Source organism: Lycium barbarum, chromosome 12, assembly GCF_019175385.1.
Source record: "Lycium barbarum isolate Lr01 chromosome 12, ASM1917538v2, whole genome shotgun sequence".
Taxonomy (NCBI): Eukaryota; Viridiplantae; Streptophyta; class Magnoliopsida; order Solanales; family Solanaceae; genus Lycium; species Lycium barbarum.
Window position 1 is genome coordinate 77498091 of NC_083348.1, and position 15930 is coordinate 77514020.

The window sequence follows — 15930 nt, forward strand, 5'->3', positions numbered from 1 at the left end:
CTCCTGCATCAACAATATTTTAATGTGTTTTATAGTAACATGTTTTAGTAAGATATATTTGGGCACAAACCAGCACTTAGTTAAGTGCTTGCAGATGCAAATATGCATTACTTTGGTATACGTAGAAATAAGCATGGTGTTGAATGACAGAGTCGAACAGAAATTGAAATATGCAATGTAAATTCTCACGTCAATTCCAGCACAGTAGTGGATAGTTGCCTGCTTTGTACAACAAAATGTTAAAAAACAAAACAGATGTCAGTATCCTAGCTAATGGGAGAACTCTTGAATTTTGTCTTGACAATTTGGCCATTGACTTCTGAAATGATTGAAACTTCCTTGGCATGGCTGATTTTCCACTTATCTCTGTTCTGCAATTTATGAGCGAAAACGAGTGACATGCCCATAAGGGTGAGGTCATCAAGGCTAGTAAGGTGATTGAAGCCATCTGGTAGGCTTGTTAGCCTCGGACAATCAGCTATTAGAAGAAACTGTATTTCTGGATAAGAACCTTTCTCAATAGGCATCCAATTGGTCCAATTTTCCATGCCAAGAATCCTCAGGAAATCCTCCGCGAGGGACGTTAACAGTGCTGTTTATGTAAGCTGAAGATGCTAATGTTAGAATAGCTAGGCTTGGAAGCTTTCCAAGAATAGGAAATGGATCTTCTGTCAAGTAGTTCTTGAAAAGGTACAATGTGTGAAGGCAATCAAGAGAAGCAAACCATTCTGGCAATTTTTTCATATGAATTTGGAGTTTGAGTTTCTCCAAGTGCTTAGTGGACTTTGTGAGAGATTCCATTTGTATGTTCTGCTCAAATGGACTTTCACTTAGTACTGTTAAGGACCTCAACTTGCTCATCCTTTCTAAAGATTGGCAAAAATCTTTGCTGTTGGCTTCAGTCATTTTCCTCTATAGAGTTTCCTCAAGCTTGTTGGTCTTGGTCACTACCCAGTGTAATCCCACAATAGTGGGGTCTGGGGAGGGTAAGATGTACGCAGCCTTACCCCTACCCGGGTAGGGAGGCTGTTTCCGATTGACCCTCGGCAACCCTCCTCCTTTATCCGGGCTTGGGACCGGCAATGTGAGCGAGCTCACACAGGCGGAGTTTCCTCAAGCTTGTTAAACTTCTTAAATGTTTCACTAGGTCTTCATCTGATTCAATCCCAGATAGCGTTTGCAGCTTCACAAAGTGTTTACCGCCACTAGCCATCTTCACGAATCCCTTTTCCCTATCACGAAAACTAGACAGGAGAAGATGTCTTAGGTGTTGCAGCTCATTGATTCCAGCAGGCAAATGTTTAACTTCCGTGTTTCTCACATCCAACGTCTGGAGATTCCTCAAATTCTTCACTGATTTTGGAAGATCGTTTATCAAAGTCCCTCTTAAATCTAAGTACCGGAGATGAATCAAATTACCAATCTCATTTGGTAGTTTTTCTAGAGGAGCATATTGTAAATCTAGAACTCTTACCAATTTGAGCTGCCTTAGCAGTTTCTGTAGAGCAGAAAATGACAATTCATTTACTCTAAAAATGAGAAGAGACCTCAGATTCAACTTACTGATGTCTGAGGGGATACTATCTGCATCTTCATAGATTGCAAGTCTCCTTTGTCTCTCTTGAATAGTCTTGTCAACGACTTCTTCCAAGATGGATCCGAATATCTCTTCCTTTAGCATTTGATTGGCCACATCGCGCATTAGATCATGCAACTTGCACGCTTTCACCACATCTCGAGCATGTATAGTAACTGCTTGAATCATACTTCTGTCGCTAAGCTGAACAAAGTAATGGTTCGCGACCTCTTCCTCTGTTTTATGAGCAGTTCTCTCAACAAACCCCTCAGCTACCCACATTCGTATTAGCTTCGTATTAGCCTTTTCCTCCCAATCTCATAGTCCTCAGGGAACAAACCAAGGTAAAGGAAACAATACTTCAGGTAAAACGGAAGGTTATTATAGCTGAACAACAAGGCCTTGTTCAGACGCTCAATGTCTCGGTGTCTAAGGTATCAAGAACAGATTGCCACACACGGATATTTCTCCCCTTACATGATAACAAGCCCCCGATGGCTACAATTGCTAAAGGTAAACCTCCACATTTTCTCACTATGGCCTCCGCGAATTCCTTCAAGTCATCAGGACAAGTCCCCTGAGATGATCGAAAAGCCTTCTTGAAAAAGATGCTCCAAGCTAATTCATAAGGGAGGGGTTGGAGATCATAGATTTGGAAATTATCCTCAGGAGGGGATGCTATACCGCGAATTCTTGTTGTAATTATGATTCGCCCTTTTCTTCGCGGAAATGCATGTTTAAGATCTTCCCATAGCTTATCATCCCATATATCATCAAGAACTAGCTAGTACTTCTTGTCTTGCAAGTAGTCATTGGTCCTTTCTAGTAACCATTCCTCATCCATGGCACCCATAACATCTAGAGCTGGCTCACCTCTACTAGCTATGAACCCAAAAAGGATATTTTTCAGGACATCCTTTAGATTACAAGATTGTGACACGAAAACCCAAGAATGGCAATCAAACGCCGCTTTTGACTTCTTGAAAACTTCTTTCACCAGAGTAGTTTTACCCAAACCCCCCATGCCAAACACTGTAACCGCGATGAAATTCTTCGTGTTTCCTTCTAATACGAGCTTCATTAGCTGTTCGACATCATGTTCAATTCCCACAATATCGTCTTCTCGAACAAAAGGGGATGCTGCACCAGGCCCTCTAGAGGGCATTCCACCAGTTCCTCTATAGCTACTAGCTGCTAATGCATCTTCACACATCATTAATCCATTGACAACATATCTATCTTTTCTTTCTTTAACTTCAATGACTTGTTTCTTGATTTTCCTGATAGGATAGCCAATTTGATACCTAACTTTCAAGTACTTAAAGAAGTAGAAGCTGTTCCAGTGAGTAGTAGCCATCTGAATAAGAAATTCATCAATAACATCTTCAGCATCAAAAGCCAAGATTCTTACCTCTTTAACCCAACCAGCCACAGTTTCATCTCTCTGTTGCCTCTTGTCAGCATCTCTTAGAAAAGCTACCATGGCTTGAAACTCTTTCTTGATCCATTCAATTTCATCTTGCACCCCTGATAGAACATTTCCTTCTTGTACTAACTGATAGCCTAGCCTCCTCAGCGAGTATATGATTGCAGCTTCGGCCATGTCAAGAGGATGCTGAATGCTGTAGACTTGTTTCCTTTTGAGATCAGATTGATCGAAGTCAACTTCTCTATTTCCAATGCTGCTTTAAGGTATTTTGGTTGCTGTTGTCCTTCGGAACAGATAAAATAATTAGAAGAAAAAGTGTGGCATCAGTTTCAGTGTGAACCCCCTTTTTTTTTTTTTTTTTTTTTTTTTTTTTTTTTTTTTGTGTGGAGCTGGGGGTGGGGCTGAGTAGTTGACATGACAAAGTCCTATAAGGGAAACATCAGGGAAAATACCCTTTTTCTTAATAAAATAATATTTTATATATTACCACTTCTTCAGGTTACTAAGTGACACTACGATTATAGCTAAATCCGAGAGAGTCAAGTACAAAACATTTATAAAAAAGTTTGAATTTAAACTTCAAAAGATGTCGGCAAATTTTACTCCAATGTAGAATTATAATATTGGCCGGAGCTAGCTGTTTTAACTCTCTTGTAACTCTTTAAGTTCCTCTTTATGAAACAAGCAACATGGTGTTGTATTTATCTTCGAGTAATTTTAGAAATTACATTTCCCTCAAGGAAATTAACAGTTACAATACTTAATTAAACAACATACATACCCAGTGTAATCTCACAAGTAGAATTTGGGGAGGGTAGGATGTACGCACAATACTTGATTAAATGTGAACACAAAACTTCTAATTTTTTGGAATTCACTATCCGGAAGGTAATTTAAAGGCTACTACACCCTTGAAACCAAGTACCAAAGAATAATCCATGTTCAACTTGAAACAAACAAGACATCTGAGTTAATATTAAATAGAAGATAATATCTGCTTCTAATTTCAGGTTACCTAATATACCATTACCATAGCTCCAAAAGTTGTTACACACTCTGTGAGCTGACTACAAGCTACTATACTAGCATTTTCTCCATTTTTCATTTGCTTTACACAGGATGATCCAAGTACATTCACAAAAACCTACCTAAAGCTTTCTATAAAAAATCTACTCTTCTGGGGCGAAGATCATCAGCGGATGCTGTTTAACTCCCACATCAACATCAACAAATAACTGTTTTGCAGTTAGTTGGCCTTATTGCCAAATCTTGTCAATGATTCAATATATGTTCATCGACTTCATCGTAGGGCAAGATGCTGCAGCTGGCATCACCATAAGAGGATGAAAATCATTTGTTTATCCTGCAAGGCAGAAATGAATTTTCGATCATTGATAAAAATATTTGGACCATTTTGCAAAAAATAAACAATAAAAGTATGCAACTGAGCTCTAAATCAAACTCCTCATGCTCCTCATTCGCACATAAGGGCTAAAAGACAAGTTGCTTTAAATTACACAGTGAATTTTCACTTTTCTAACATCACACTGAAACAGGACATTTGTACCCTACTCCAATAATGTCCGACTAGGTCCAGTGCTATAGTTCTAAAAATAACCCAGCAGAAAGGAACCACAGAGAACTAGCTTACCGATCACAATATAAAAGTTGGAATGCTGGATTACCGCTAGAATTTTCAAGCTCCTGAAAAAGTTTGTGCCTGAAATGAAAGGCTGAGAATTTTCTTGCGTACTAATGTATATATGACCATAGTTCGCTCAGGTAGTCTAGAATTTGATACATCAACATGGAAAACAATTGGCTTACAAATATAGACTGTAGAGCAGGATAAGCCTACTTATGAGATGATCATCAAGAAATTGTAAATGTAACTCGAAAATGCTAGTAAGAAAACCAATTCCAAAAATCTGGTTCTACAAGCATTTGGAATATGAATGTTGAGTATTCTAGAGATTGAAGGGGCAGACATCTATCTCTGTAGTCTTTAAGGCATTCTTTATTTTTAGTAGCTTAAACTTTGTCATAAATACAGAGTTATCTTCAGCCTTATTCATTTTAATGAAGTGATCATATAAGCCTCAGAACTACCTGTGGAAAAGTGAGCTCTAACATAGATAAAGGTGCTAAATAGAGTGACACTTTTCTTGCTACAGGTAGTAATGAATGAGTTTAGCATAATCCGGGTATATAACATGATGACAATTTGGTAACTAGCATATTCCGGTACTTTAAACCACACATTCCAATAGGAAAAACTAGCCTTTGTCAAATTACTACAACGACACTATCCAACCTTATTTTCATTAATTCAGATGGCATGAATGGTCAATAATCAGGCCAATCATAAGGTTGTCTGGGAGTGCGGAGTTCAAGGGGTGTTCTTGTTGCAAAGCCGCATTATAACTTATGGGATTTTACAATGATTTTTTTTGCGTGATGCCTCATTGAGTTGAAACAAAGGTTATTTCAAACAGAACATGCACATAACATAGATGCACTTTACCTAAAGAAGTTTATGTCAAAAGCACCTCTGGTTCCACTTTCCAGACGAATGAGCTCACCTTAATAGCCTGGGGCATCAATCAGCCTCACTCATCCTCATCAAAGTCCATAAGGAAGTCTGTTAAATTCTCAGAATCGTCTACTGCTTCATCCAGAGACATGTCTTTCTTTTTGGGTTTATCCTGCAAGGTCGTGAAGTGCATGCTGTTGTGAAGCTCGAAATACAAAATACATTAAGAAGATGACAATCGGGTTGAACTTCCATCACTATTTTTATTCAGTGATTCATAAATTTCAAAGAGAAAAGGGGAGGGAGATGGATAAAGAAGAGAGAGATAAAAAGAACAACTTGCTGCTCTATGGCAGTTCGTCAGTTTGAATGGCATTAGGATTGCACCATATTCTGAAGCACATTGTGGATCTTCCATTGGACTGATTCTAAAGATACAAATGGCTATTGACTCATGATGTAGACAAGACAAGTTGACTAAGCAAGTTAATCTGTAGTTAGACACTTCTTCCTTAACATATTAGTGAGAGCAGTTTTTGATAAGTCTGGAGTCTAGACATCAAGTAAAACCAGATTGTTAACCAAATATATAGCAACATATAGCAAAACCAATCACCCTTTCAATGGTGTCTTGAGCCATAAGATCAGATATGAAACCAAAAAACTGATGATCAGTAGAAAGCAAATTACCTTCGATTTGCGAAGCTCGGGATTGCTTTTCAAAACACTCCAATTGCGTGTAATTTTCTCATCCTCCTCTTCACCTTCAGCCTCACTTCCTTCTTCTTCATCCTGAACCACCAAGTGAAGTTACTTAACATAAACTAATGATTAACATACAAGGCCAACGTAGCAAATTAGAAAATTCAGGATGAAGCAGGACAAAGTTCATAAAAGATCAAAATTCAAACAAAGTAATGATAAGAATGATCTCACATCATTTTCACCTATGTCAACAGCTCGTGCCATAGCTTCATCAATTTCTGCCACCTGTTGCAGAGAAGAAGGTACTTTTACTGTATAGGCTCAAAGCAGAAGAGACTGGGACTACAAATAGAAAGCAAATCAGATTGTTGATGATTGTAAGATTATTTGATGCATATGCGAAGAATGAAGAATGAAATAGAAAACAGTATTCTAAAGTTGAATTTGTCGATTTTATGTGCAAGCTAACTGCAACATATTTTTTTTGATTAAGCACCGGGTGTCCGAGGCTCTTTGAGCCCCGACTAATCCCGGGGGTGCACAGGCCCTCGGCAAGGAGTTTCCCGCAAGTGCACCACGGGTAATTCAAGGTTTCACCCAGTCCGATGGCCCTCAGAAATTGTTTGCACCCAGTGGGTTTCGAACTTGAGACCTTGAAAGGGAGCACCCCAAGGCTCAAGCCAATTGCCACCAGGCCAACCCCTGAGGGTGCTAACTGCAACATATTTATGCGTGGGATCTAGAGTAGTTTTGCTTGTACACCCTAAAAGTGAATTCTTTCGAGAGAGGTTAGTGTATTATAGAATATCACACCATGATCCACCCATAGGATTCCTACATGTATAGATGATTGGGTATTATTTGTAGAAAACCATGTCTTATTGTAAGGTTTTCTACTTTTTGGTATACTTCTTCTGTACGGGCAAGCTTTTGCCCTTTAATGAATTTAATTACTTTATCCAAAAGAAAAAGGTGCACTCAAAAGTATTTACAGTCAATCAGAGAGTGTATACCTTCCTATACTTAAAGAGAATCTATGAATTCTATCACTGCTTCAACATCATTTACATCTATCATTTCTCTCTCTCCGTAAAAAGTAAATTCTAGAAACAATCAATAGATCATCTGGTGAAGTGGAAAGCTTTGTTAGTAGGGAAGAAATATGGAGGCTGAGGGATCAAGAATCTGAAAGTTCATAGTAAAGCACTCAGAATGAAATGGTTATGCAAGTACAATAATGATAATGAGAATCAACTTTTGTGGGGGCAGGTCATCAGAGCTAAGTATGAAGAGGAGGATAATTGGATGACAAAAGTGGTTACTACACCATATGGAGTAAGTTTATGGAGATCCATCAGAGCATTGTGGGATGAATTCAAGCTGAATACCAAGATAAAAGTGGGTAATGGGGTCAAGACTGATTTCTGGAAGGATGTTTGGCATGAGGCAGGAAAGATGGCATCACTTTTCCCAGACATAAATAATCTTGTATTGCACCAGCAAAGGAGTATAGCAGATCATTGGACCCCTCAAGGATGGAGCTTTAATTTCAGGAGGCATTTAAATGACTGGGAAATTCCAAGGGTAGCTGAATTTTTTAGTACAATAGAGCAGTTCAGTGAACTGGAGACAGGGAAAGATGTGTTATGGTGGCAGGACAATAGCCAGGGAATCTTCAAGGTAAATTTAGCTTACAGATGGATGAATCAGGACAGTCAACAACCCAACAACTGGCCATGGAAACAAATTTGGAAAACAAAAATTCCACATAAAGTAGCATGCTTTATATGGTTACTAGCTAAGGAGGCAGTGTTGACACAAGAAAATTTGATGAGAAGAGGGTTGCCACTATGCTCCAGGTGCTTTTTTTGTGGTGATGATGCAGAGACAGTTAACCATCTATTCCTACATTGCAAGGTAACAGGACAACTATGGAGATTATTCTTAAATCTTAAGGGTATATCTTGGACTATGCCTGGAAGGATTACAGAGGCACTTCACAGCTGGGAGGAGGCAGGGTTGCAAGCAAAGAACAGAGGTAGATGGAGAATTGTCCCTGCAAGCATTTGGTGGACAATCTGGAAGGAGAGAAATTCTAGGTGTTTTGAAAATGTAGAAAATAGTATGCAGAAAATCAAGATGAATTGTATTATGTTATTATGTTTTTGGTGTAATCAGGTCTATTCCAATGATACAGTCTCCATCATTGATGTATTAGATTCAATGTAGGAGTAGGATCTCAGAAAGTAGGAATACCTTTGTAAATATGGTTCAGTACAACCTATGTACTGTTTTGATCAGGATGAAATATAGATACAGTTACCAATTTAAAAAAAAATAAACTACTCACTTGAAGCTTTTTACATGCAGATCAGTTCGTTTGCAGTAATGCAATAAAACAGCAAATGCAACTGCAAGGAATAATTCCTTCTACGCAAAACTCAGAGAATGACACAAAGTATAGTAAAGCCCAAGTCATTACCTCGATTTCTTCCGTCTTCTCTTTGGACAGAATTTTCTCTAGCTCCTCTCTTGATATTACTTTTCCATGCTGATAACAAATCCGATAAAACCGGAATATAAATCAGTAAATGATAGGCTAATAAGACATAACCACTTAAACAGGTATATCACACACAGCCGACAACAATTATACCGTTAGCTTTATGTTATTTGAGTTAACATGACAGCTAAAGAAGTACTCCGTCCGGTCATAATAAGTGTCCTTTTGGCCCCTTTATTTTGGTCCAAAATAAGTGTCCTTTTACATAATCAAGAAGGTATTAATTGTTTTCTTCCAAATTTACCCCTATTCAAATAAGTGAGCGTTTATATAATAATAAAACGATATAAAATAAGTACCGTTAATTAAGGGTAAGTTAGTCAATTTTTTTTCTTTTCTAGAAGTTAGTATTTTCTTAAGGGGTGTGCCAAAAGGCCAAAAGGACCGGAGGGAGCATGCAACAACGTATGTACTATATAGACAATCTTCTCTCATCAGCAAACCCAAACTAGAATTCTTTTGATTAGATTCATCCCATTCATAAAGCCCAGTAAAGTCAAATCTTCATAAAGTGGAACTATCAGCAAGATTTGGCTCGACTTAACTGACACTCCATCCATCTCAATTCTTCATCCATCATAATTTACTAGACCTTTCCCCAAATTTAAAATTTCATAATCTCAAAAAGTACAAATAACACTTTTAGAAGAAATGTTATTGACACAACACATTAGCTATACACACACAGTTTCTTTGCTCATAGAAACACTCGCAAATATTAATCAACTAAGCCTTGATACCGAATTAATTGGAATCAGCTGTTTGAATCCTCTATATGTCCCCGAGGGGATGGCTAAGCAGTTGAGGTATAGAAATAACAACTTCGAGATCCCAGGTTTGACTCCTAACTACAACATTCAGTGCGAGACCATCTGCCCTAAAATTGGTGGTTGTAGCAGGCTCATGGTAAATTAGTCGATGGCACGTGAACTGGTCCGAATACTGTCGTCATCTAAAAATTCATTTGCAATCACTCCCCTCTGTATGGATCCATTGCCTTATCGTTTGAGGCAATTTAAGGATTCTCTAGTACCAGCCTACATCTCATTCTTAGCTCTAAAGGATTTATAGATCTCTCATTAGAACAAAAATTGGATCTCATGTAAGTGGCACAACAACAACATATCCTTAATATCAACAAGTTAGTATCGCCTACATGGATCCTTTGCTTCCATTGTCAGTGCTAATTACGCATTCATTCTGATTGGTTTAGGATAACCATCAAGGTTACTGGAAATATCAGTTTGTATCTATCCAGCTATTTAAGAGATTGAGCCTCAGCATCTTTACAAAGTAAATAATGCAACATCTCGTATGGAGGCAAAGAGCATGAACAACATTTAGCACAGAGTATCTCCATTTCCATTTGCTTAAAAATGAAATCCATCACTAATTCTGTAGCTTTTGATAATAAATGGAGCATGTAACAGCACTCAGCAATTAATTTGAAATGCATATGTGAAAAGGAAGGTCAGAAATAAGACGGTCAATAAAGTTAACTAGTCAGGAAGACCATGCAGGGTACTGAACAGCAAGTTTGGTTGACCAAACCTCTTTCAGATAGGCCAACATATTTGGTGTTGGTTCATGGAAGTCTGGACCCCTATAATCAATCACTTCATCGGGATCCTGAATGTAATTAATGGTTGGGTAAACTGGATCTCCACCCCAAACTGCACAAAAAGAAAAGGAAAAAGCAAATTGTTGATTTCCAGTCAAAAATGGAAAGAGAAAACCCAGACAAACCGGAAGAGAACACTTGTAATTCCAACTGTTCTGATCAGACAGGATAAAGAGAGAGGCACTTTTTGAACCTCAACCATTTCAGGCTATGTTCAGATAATTTTGTTAAAAAAAAAAAATAAAAAAATTGAAAGCACTTTTAGCTTTAATTTCCTGAAATAATCAAGCTAAAGATCCATATAACTACCCGAAAATAAATGACTGTCCCCCAACTTCTAATCACCTTCACTTTTAAACAAGCTGCATACATGGACATCCACAAGAAAAAGCCGGAAAAGCTATAAAGTATAGTTCAGCCAGAGGGAAAGGAGATACTTTGTTTTATCTGATCCTCCCGCATTCTCATGGCCAACGGATCACGAGGAATACGAATATCAGTTCCCATCATTATGCGGTATTCACGATCTGTTTGATGGCTGAACATTTCGATGAGTTGAGTGTTCTCATCTTCACCAGTCTCTTCAAAATGCTTTTGAATGGCTTCACGAGAAGTGTCTCTCTTCCAAGCTTTGACCCACTCTGAGTAGTATGCAATAGGACCAATCTTTTCCATTTTTTCTTTTTCAGCGTGTAGCCTGCATTGCCCACTTATTAGTTCTTAGTTCCAAATAAAAAGTGTATTCTTGTTCATCTTGAACTGGAAAACTAGATTGCCTAGTCATTTAGCAACTCAAAATTCTGTCGAATAGCGAACATCGTAAGGAACAAAAATTCAGAAAATATAAAATCAAAATGGGTCTCCAAGGGATGACCCAATGGTTAAGGCATGGTAGCACACAGTCTGGAGATCCCAAGTTCAAATCCTAACCAAACACTTGGTGTGAGCCCATCCATTCTAACCTTAGTGGACAAGATTACCTAGGCAACATGTGCTCGTAGGCTGGATAGGTAGGCCAACAATAGTTGAGATGCGTGCAAGGTGGGCCTGACAGCATGAACATTAAGATAATAATAGTAGAAAACAAAAACAAAAACAAAATGGAGGTCAAGACTTGACTTCCCACCGAAAACCCTTAATACAGATTAAAACCATATTAATGTTGTAAATAAGTATTAAAGTTGTCAAGTTTGTGTTCGCAATATCATCAGCAAATAATAAATGAGTATAACAATAGTACAACCCTCCTATCATTGCCTACCTCGAATTCTTGAACCTACCATCTCATTTGCTATAAGGACTACATCAAGGATCTGATCAAGACAATAAAAGTATTTTGGGGAGTGGAAATGGGTTTATCTATCACCAATTCCAACCTACTACCTAGCAACTTGCCTAAAAATCTTCCCACCAAGCTGATAGGTGTGAACTGCTTTATATTCTTCGCTTTACTCTTTTAGGATTGAGTATCATAAAAGTTCTCAAACCATTCCATCAACTAAAGGATTGGGTATGATAACGGAAGAGTTAAGACTTTTCTCAAAGGATCCTGTCTAGTAGAAGTTCTCAAACCATTCCATCAACTCACCACTGAATATTTCCAAACAATGATTTAGGATCTCCATCTTGAATCAATCGGATTCTGGTGCCCAATCTCTTCATTAAAGCAGCAAATATTATTTTCATGTCAACGAGGTGAGCTATACAAGGGGGTACAGGCATCAATTTCCAATTAAAAAAAAAAAAGTATTAGCCTTTCGGGGGCCTCTCATGAGGCTGAGAGTCAAAAATAAAAAGTGATGGTGGTCTCTCTACATGTTTTACAAGGATTAAAGAAATCAAGAATGACCCTAACCAGTCAACCAATGCAGTAAGTCCCTAAGACAACAATGTTATATTCATGCAATTAAGACTTAACGGACTAATTGTCAACACATGTATTTTTTTCTGGGTTGAAGAATAAATGATCAAAATTTGTCATAGAACAAACTGGAATGTTGCACGATTCATGACTTATCTCAAACAAAGCGAAATAAACAAGCATAAAATCCTTTTTTTTATTTTTTATTTTTTTTATAGATATTCTAAATATGCTCCGTATGATAACTGAATTCATAAATTTGGTCAACAAACAATCCGAGCCGCCAGATGACATGCTAGCTTCACTTGAATATAATCCCAACGGCATGGATTTAGTACCTATTTGACAGACCACGGGCTTACGAATAAGTTTAATGCCAAATGAGTGAGGTCCATGCTTTAACATTTCAGTTCAAGGGAAACGGAAGAGACTATAGGTCTATAACTTGTAGAATAGAACATGTGATGCAACATTATTAAAGAAAGTCGCTGATTCTACCTTTCCTCCTTATATATATGTCTCCTCGCTCTATAAAGCGCAGTTTCCGTCAATGTAGGATGCTCACCATAGAGCTTTACTTGTCCTGTCTCCGCCATAGCTTTAAGAAACACCTGTTCAGGAAAAAGAATAATAATCTCTAAGTCAGAATGTTAGTGATGATATCAAATTGAAATTGCTCGAGAACCATGAGAGGTTTAAAGTGGTTAGCAATGTCGTCTTACCAAAGCTATCATTTTATCCAGTTTAGATTTGTATTTATCTATTTTACAACGTGTCATCGTCAAGCAACTCACATGAGCAGCATTGACATCCAACCTTGATTTGGCACAATTAAATTACACTGATTATACACTTAAACATTTAAACTTCTTAGTAGTATTTATTTTTGGTACTGACCGTTTCAACATCAGGACGCCGCCTCTGCCACCTAGACCATTGCTCTTTTTCAGGCTTTCTCCAATTCCACCATAGTTCTTCACTAGTAAGTGGCTTCCCTATTTCCTTCTTTGCCTTTGGATCAATAAATGGGTGGGGCCGTCCATGTCTTTTATCCAGTTCATAGCCTGTCAGCTCCTCTTCTTCTTGTTCAGGCTGATAAATGACATACTCTGTGGAAAGATCCTTTGGCTCTTCTGGTACATTATCCGGATTCTCCAGAGAATCATCAGAAATTACATTAATGTCTGAAGGCTGGGAAGTGGCAGCAGATGCCTTGTACTTCTTTCTTCTACTTCCAGGATTTTTCCCATAAGATGGAGTTCCAGTTGAAATACCATCGGGTTCAGGAGCCCTGGCGGCCCGAACTCGACTAGCTGTGCCTTCTGGCCAGTACTCCTGCCCAGGAATACTAGCGCGAGCTCCAGATGCTGGTTCAAGCTGCCCAGAAGTGGAGTCCATATAACTGTGATAAGGGTAACGCTCAACAGATACCTGCTCAAGGGAGCCCTCATTCTTTTCTTTGTTCTCACACTTTATACAAGGAGCTAAAGGAGCCTTTTGAAATGGACTGCTGGAGACAAATTTGAGCTTCCATATTGAAACAGGAATAGTACCTGTAAACAATGTCTGGGTGGTACCCAGCACAATGCATACTCCTATTAATAAAGACTTTTTAAGATGATGAGAAACCTTGCCACAATTTAGAGCACCTTCCTTAGAGCATGAATGTTGAACATATTGCCAGACTGTACTTTATAAAGTTAAACAAGAGATGCTTCAACATAAGATGAGAAAGGAATGGAAAATTCTTGAATAAATTCTGCCAGAAATTAAAAACTGCTGTTGTCCCAGTTACTATATGAATTTCACCGTCACAAGGGGCAATATGTGCAATTCAGATGCACTTGTATATATAGTCAGCAATGAAGAAGTAAACATAAACAGGTAAACTTGGTGTGCATGTGGTGGGGTAAGAAAGAGAAATCAGCTGTCAGGTACCGAATAACCATCCCAGGAGCAGAAGCTGAAGCAGCAAGATTAATTGTACTTCAATACGTTCATTAGATGTCAAAGTAACATGTTGGTGCTGAAAACATTACTCTGTACTTGTGGACGTATATGCATATCCTATATATGTACACGCACATGTATGTATGCAGGTAAGTAAATTTGATAGCATAGGACTGCATATCAAAACCAGAATTAATTGATACCATGAAACTACAAATAACTCCTAAAATCTAACCAAACTCTCTCGGCCATTGAAGTAAAGCAGTTCCTTCCAACAGCTTGCCCTGATTGTTAGCTCTAATACTCAAGAATAGGTTAACCATATCCTCAAGCATATATTACCATTGCACATTAGGATCGATACATCAAACCCCTTAGAATATCCCTGTATATCTTGAATAGAAGTGAATATACAAATCATCTTAATCTCTTCTAACATTAGTAGAAAGATTTCACCAAATCTCAAGGGGATGTTTCATATCGAAGCTGGCCTTATCCTAAAAGCTCACCCTTTTAAGACTCTATTTCAACATTCTACATCCAAATTACCCCTCAATCGGTGAACCACATAGTGTGTAGCAAGGTAAAAGAATCTTTTTTAATGTATATATATACACTATATTGTGACTTCCCTTGGCTTCTTCATGGGTTTCCTTATATTTTGACACCCATTAATGAAATCCTAGCTCCGCCACTGCCTCAACCCTGACCATTCATTCCTCTTAAAGATGCAAAAGTCACGGACAAACTCAAAATCAACAATTTGAACTCCTAGAGACAAACAATTTCCTAAAGTGTTCCTTTTACCTACTCCTTCTGTCCCAATTTATATCTCACACTTTCCTTTTTAGTCTGTCCCAAAAACAATGTCACTTTTCTATATTTAGAAACAATTTAACTTTTTACAACTACACAACTATCTAAAGCTTATTTTGGACCACAAATTTCTTTCTTAAACTCCGTGCCTAGTCAAATGGTGCTACATAAATTGGGATGGAGGGAGTATCATCTAACAATAACAGGTAAACAATACAGAGTATAAAACCTTCAAGAAAAAATTATGAAATTTTCCTGATGATTAACAAACATAAGATGTTGTGTTTGAACACCTAAAGACAAATGTAAAAAAAGAAAATCTAAAAAAACCTTCCGATAAGGGCAGCAAATGCTAGGCACAAATCCATCTGTAGAGACCATATTTCTCAGTCCTCTATCTGCAAAAAGCCCAATTTTAGACAGCAAGAAAAAAAATAATCAAAGGTGAAAGAGTTGTAGCGAGCAAAATAGTACCTTGATACAAGGAAGTAGACAATATAGAAGCCATAGCTGATGACCTCTTCACTAGGAAATAAGTCTTATCCTTTGTCCTTTGCTTGGGTTTAGGCAGGGCTTTGGATAATGTCACTCACTCTATTCGTAAGATGGTATAAATGAGATTGTGGATGTAGTTTGTTTTTCTATTATTAGGAGTAAAAAATAAGTGTAGTCATCTTATAGGTAATTTTTTGAAGAGTCAATGAGATTTCTTGGGATGAATAAATTTGTCAAATAACTTGTATATGAAACTCTATTTTTTTTTTTTCACTTATGTATGCATGAATAAGAGAGTTGATATTTTAATGAAACTAATGATAATTGACGTTTCATTTGATGCACTTTCAATTTAAGCATATTTTATTCATATCCTTTTTC

At 37.7% G+C, this 15930-nt stretch overlaps 2 protein-coding genes and 1 pseudogene across 4 annotated transcripts; all 3 read right to left on the reverse strand.

Annotated features, from left to right (window-relative positions):
- Nucleotides 1–159: 159 nt before the first annotated feature.
- On the reverse strand, nucleotides 160–3179 carry LOC132624479 (putative disease resistance RPP13-like protein 3; annotated as a pseudogene).
- On the reverse strand, nucleotides 517–906 carry LOC132624478 (putative inactive disease susceptibility protein LOV1). The gene has a single exon (XM_060339251.1). The coding sequence runs from the start codon at nucleotides 904–906 to the stop codon at nucleotides 517–519; it is 390 nt and encodes a 129-aa protein (XP_060195234.1).
- A 715-nt stretch (nucleotides 3180–3894) lies between the features above and the next one.
- On the reverse strand, nucleotides 3895–15686 carry LOC132621627 (protein PLASTID TRANSCRIPTIONALLY ACTIVE 12, chloroplastic). 3 transcript variants are annotated; one of them, XR_009575623.1, is made up of 12 exons: nucleotides 15529–15686; nucleotides 15385–15452; nucleotides 13186–13854; nucleotides 12787–12899; nucleotides 10865–11124; nucleotides 10358–10479; nucleotides 8726–8794; nucleotides 6475–6528; nucleotides 6229–6330; nucleotides 5588–5710; nucleotides 4657–4725; nucleotides 3895–4368 (listed from the first exon to the last, which is right to left on the reverse strand). XR_009575623.1 is itself a non-coding variant. In XM_060335963.1 (11 exons), the coding sequence occupies exons 1-10, from the start codon at nucleotides 15560–15562 to the stop codon at nucleotides 5615–5617; spliced, it is 1587 nt and encodes a 528-aa protein (XP_060191946.1). In that variant the 5' UTR covers nucleotides 15563–15686; the 3' UTR covers nucleotides 3895–4368; nucleotides 5588–5614. The 3 variants fall into 3 exon arrangements, 1 of the variants encoding a protein (XP_060191946.1); XR_009575622.1 differs by lacking the exon at nucleotides 4657–4725 and having other exon boundaries at nucleotides 5530–5710; XM_060335963.1 differs by lacking the exon at nucleotides 4657–4725.
- Between the last annotated feature and the right edge of the window lie 244 nt (nucleotides 15687–15930).

Coding starts and splice junctions, on each gene's coding strand:
- LOC132624478 (XM_060339251.1), bottom strand. CDS start 906: ATGACTGAAGCCAACAGCAAAGATTTTTGCCAATCTTTAGAAAGGATG.
- LOC132621627 (XM_060335963.1), bottom strand. CDS start 15,562: ATGGCTTCTATATTGTCTACTTCCTTGTATCAAG. Junction 8,795..10,357: donor TGTTGGCCTATCTGAAAGAG/GTTTGGTCAACC, acceptor ATTTGTTATCAG/CATGGAAAAGTAATATCAAG. Junction 6,529..8,725: donor AGAAGACGGAAGAAATCGAG/GTAATGACTTGG, acceptor TCTCTGCAACAG/GTGGCAGAAATTGATGAAGC.